Source organism: Glycine soja, chromosome 17 (genome assembly GCF_004193775.1).
Source record: "Glycine soja cultivar W05 chromosome 17, ASM419377v2, whole genome shotgun sequence".
NCBI lineage: Eukaryota > Viridiplantae > Streptophyta > Magnoliopsida > Fabales > Fabaceae > Glycine > Glycine soja.
In genome coordinates, this window is record NC_041018.1 from 13,221,189 (window position 1) to 13,224,006 (window position 2,818).

The window sequence follows — 2,818 nt, forward strand, 5'->3', positions numbered from 1 at the left end:
TAATCATTAAAAATTAATAAATATTTCGTATCTATATTATAATTAAAAACAATTATTTTATATATATATAAATGACGACATTGGCAGCAACAATTATAAGGGGAGCAAGTAGATTGTCAGCACGTGCTTTATTTCTTAATAATAATCAAACCCTTTTGTTTATGGCAAGTTTGAGGGATTGAAAAGCTAAAGAATTACAGCTATAAAGAGTGAACAAAATTAACTCCTTTTTCGCACCGAGTGGAAGTGAAGTGTGGAATAGCCTAGAATAGCAAAAGAGCGAGTCAGTGCAGTGTGTTGTAGCATATATAAGGTGTTGTTGCTATTTCTATTATTTCAGTGACCCCTAATTATGATGGAGGAATTGAACAAACCAATGGACGGATCAGCAACCAGCTGGTTATCCGATTTGGTAAGAAAAAAAATTCAATTTCATTTTTCCATTCTTCAAATGCACAAATAGATGATCATAAATGATAAATCCTTTAACCCTTTTGTGTTCTTTTTTTATTTATAGGAAATGGATGATTACAATTTATTTCCAGATGAATGTCCCTTGAACTTGAACATGTTTGATGACCGAGAGTTTCTCTCACAAGACATTGCTAGTGCCTTCCAAGAACAGACACAGACCTTGCAACAGCAATCTTTGTCTTCAGAGTGCCCTTCCAAAACTGTGAGCAACTCATCCACCGATGAAACCATCTTTGACTTTGAGAGACCATCCAAGTTGCTGAAAACGACAACAAGCACTAGTTCTAACTTTGACTCATCCACCATCACCAAAACCCTTTCCCCCAAACTTTCCCCATCATCTTCCTTTCAATCTCAGATTCTCTCTTTTGACAACACCAACACCCAGTTTTATGAGTTTCACTGTACCTTAAACCCAACACAGAACGAGATGGTATCGGTGTCAGTGCCCCAAAAGGGAAAACCACGGTTCCCAACTCAAACCCCAAAAGGGTCACCGAAATATCAAAACTTTGAAACAAAAACCTCTCATGCTAAGAGGTCTCCTGCTCATGCTCAAGATCACATCATGGCTGAGAGAAAGCGAAGAGAGAAACTCAGCCAGAGCTTCATTGCTCTTGCAGCCCTTGTTCCTGGCCTAAAGAAGGTAAATAAGTCAAATATCATACTATTCTCTACTGAGATTCAACCCTTGTCATTTTGATTAATTTTTTGAAAGAAAAAAATCATATTACTATGCTACTGTGCTTGCTTTATTAGTATAATGTTATATGTTTGATCAAAGAATTGATTCTAAAAATTGATTGGCTTAAAAGTAATTTTAAGTAGCTTTTACATTGAATTCAAAGACTTAAATCTATTTCAATTTAATCCAGACACCACCACTTGCCTAAAAGTCAAATAACTTATCATGTGGAAAATCTGTTAATAATCACACAGATGGACAAGGCTTCTGTGTTAGGGGACGCTATCGAATATGTGAAAGAGCTTAAAGAGCGGTTGACAGTTCTTGAAGAGCAGAGCAAGAAAACAAGGGCAGAATCGATAGTGGTTCTGAACAAGCCAGACCTCTCTGGTGATAATGATTCTTCTTCATGTGACGAGAGCATTGATGCTGATAGTGTCAGTGACTCACTGTTTGAAGTGGAATCAAGAGTATCAGGGAAGGAGATGCTGCTCAAGATCCACTGCCAGAAGCAAAGGGGACTTTTGGTCAAGTTACTGGCTGAGATTCAAAGTAATCACTTATTTGTTGCTAATAGCAGTGTCCTACCCTTTGGTAATTCTATCCTTGACATTACCATTGTTGCTCAGGTAAAAGGACAATCTCTACCTTAAATTACACTATTTTGATTAGCTTTTGTCCTTTCTCACACACCCCACTACATTTGTAATTATGTATTTAAGATATGTTAAAAGATTTTAGTATATTCTTTTCTCTTTTCAATGTTGAATCTCTACCTTATGTACAATTAGTTTAATTGTAATTGAATGTTTAATTGTTTTGCAGATGGGAGAAAGTTACAATTTGACCACTAAGGAACTTGCCAAGAATCTACGCGTGGCTGCATTGAAGATATTGTCATAACATGAACGTGGCTTGAGTATGGAGAATACCCTCATGGCATATGGCATGGATATTGAAACTCTGAATCACATTTAATGCCCCAGCCACCGAGTAAATCACACCCAAAATGGAAGCCTTGTTATTAATGTGTGATTTCTGCTACAACCTGCAGTGTTCCCCAATATGTAGATTCAGCTTGACCCCAAATGATCTTGTCTTCTTCGTGTTATGTTTTGGTTTCTGAGGCCTTCAGTGTGTGCCTGCTAGAGAGGGAAAAATAATTGAATAATTTTGTAGAGATATTAGGAATAATTTCAATCTGACATGTCTTAATTAAGATTTTAATTGAGTTGATTAAACAGAATGGATGAGTTGTTTAATTTCTATGAATAAAAAAAATCTGACACGGCTTAATTAACATTAGCTTAAACAGAGGTTATAAGCTGGATAATGATGACCAATAACATTGACAGTTTTTTATGTACTATTTGTTCTTTTGAAGTTTGATCATGTTGGAAGGATGCAAATCTCTCTAATTTCTAGATATGCTTCAACATTAATTATAATATTTTTTAAGCAATTAATTAGTATAATATTGGGCCTCCAGCATTTATGTTAATCATCTACTACTGGGCCTAAGTTTCTATGTTTGGGTGTACTTTTGTTTAACAGATAAGATATCATTAGTATATGTTTTTTTAACAAAGATATATGATAATGCGAATAAACTGTCCTGCTAATCGTCAACTGGTAAAGAAATGAATTTTTGAAAGAGAA

The 2,818-nt window shown here is 35.3% G+C and overlaps 1 protein-coding gene across 1 annotated transcript; it reads left to right on the forward strand.

Annotated features, from left to right (window-relative positions):
* Nucleotides 1–220: 220 nt before the first annotated feature.
* On the forward strand, nucleotides 221–2,521 carry LOC114392426 (transcription factor bHLH18-like). The gene is made up of 4 exons (XM_028353558.1): nucleotides 221–412; nucleotides 518–1,120; nucleotides 1,414–1,788; nucleotides 1,985–2,521. The coding sequence occupies exons 1-4, from the start codon at nucleotides 353–355 to the stop codon at nucleotides 2,060–2,062; spliced, it is 1,116 nt and encodes a 371-aa protein (XP_028209359.1). The 5' UTR covers nucleotides 221–352; the 3' UTR covers nucleotides 2,063–2,521.
* Nucleotides 2,522–2,818: the final 297 nt, after the last annotated feature.

Excerpts from the sequence above, each read along its gene's own strand:
- LOC114392426 (XM_028353558.1), top strand. The coding sequence starts at position 353 with ATGATGGAGGAATTGAACAAACCAATGGACGGATCAGCAACCAGCTGG. Across the intron at positions 1,121-1,413 it reads TTGTTCCTGGCCTAAAGAAG|ATGGACAAGGCTTCTGTGTT; the intron begins GTAAATAAGTCA and ends ATAATCACACAG. Across the intron at positions 1,789-1,984 it reads ACATTACCATTGTTGCTCAG|ATGGGAGAAAGTTACAATTT; the intron begins GTAAAAGGACAA and ends ATTGTTTTGCAG.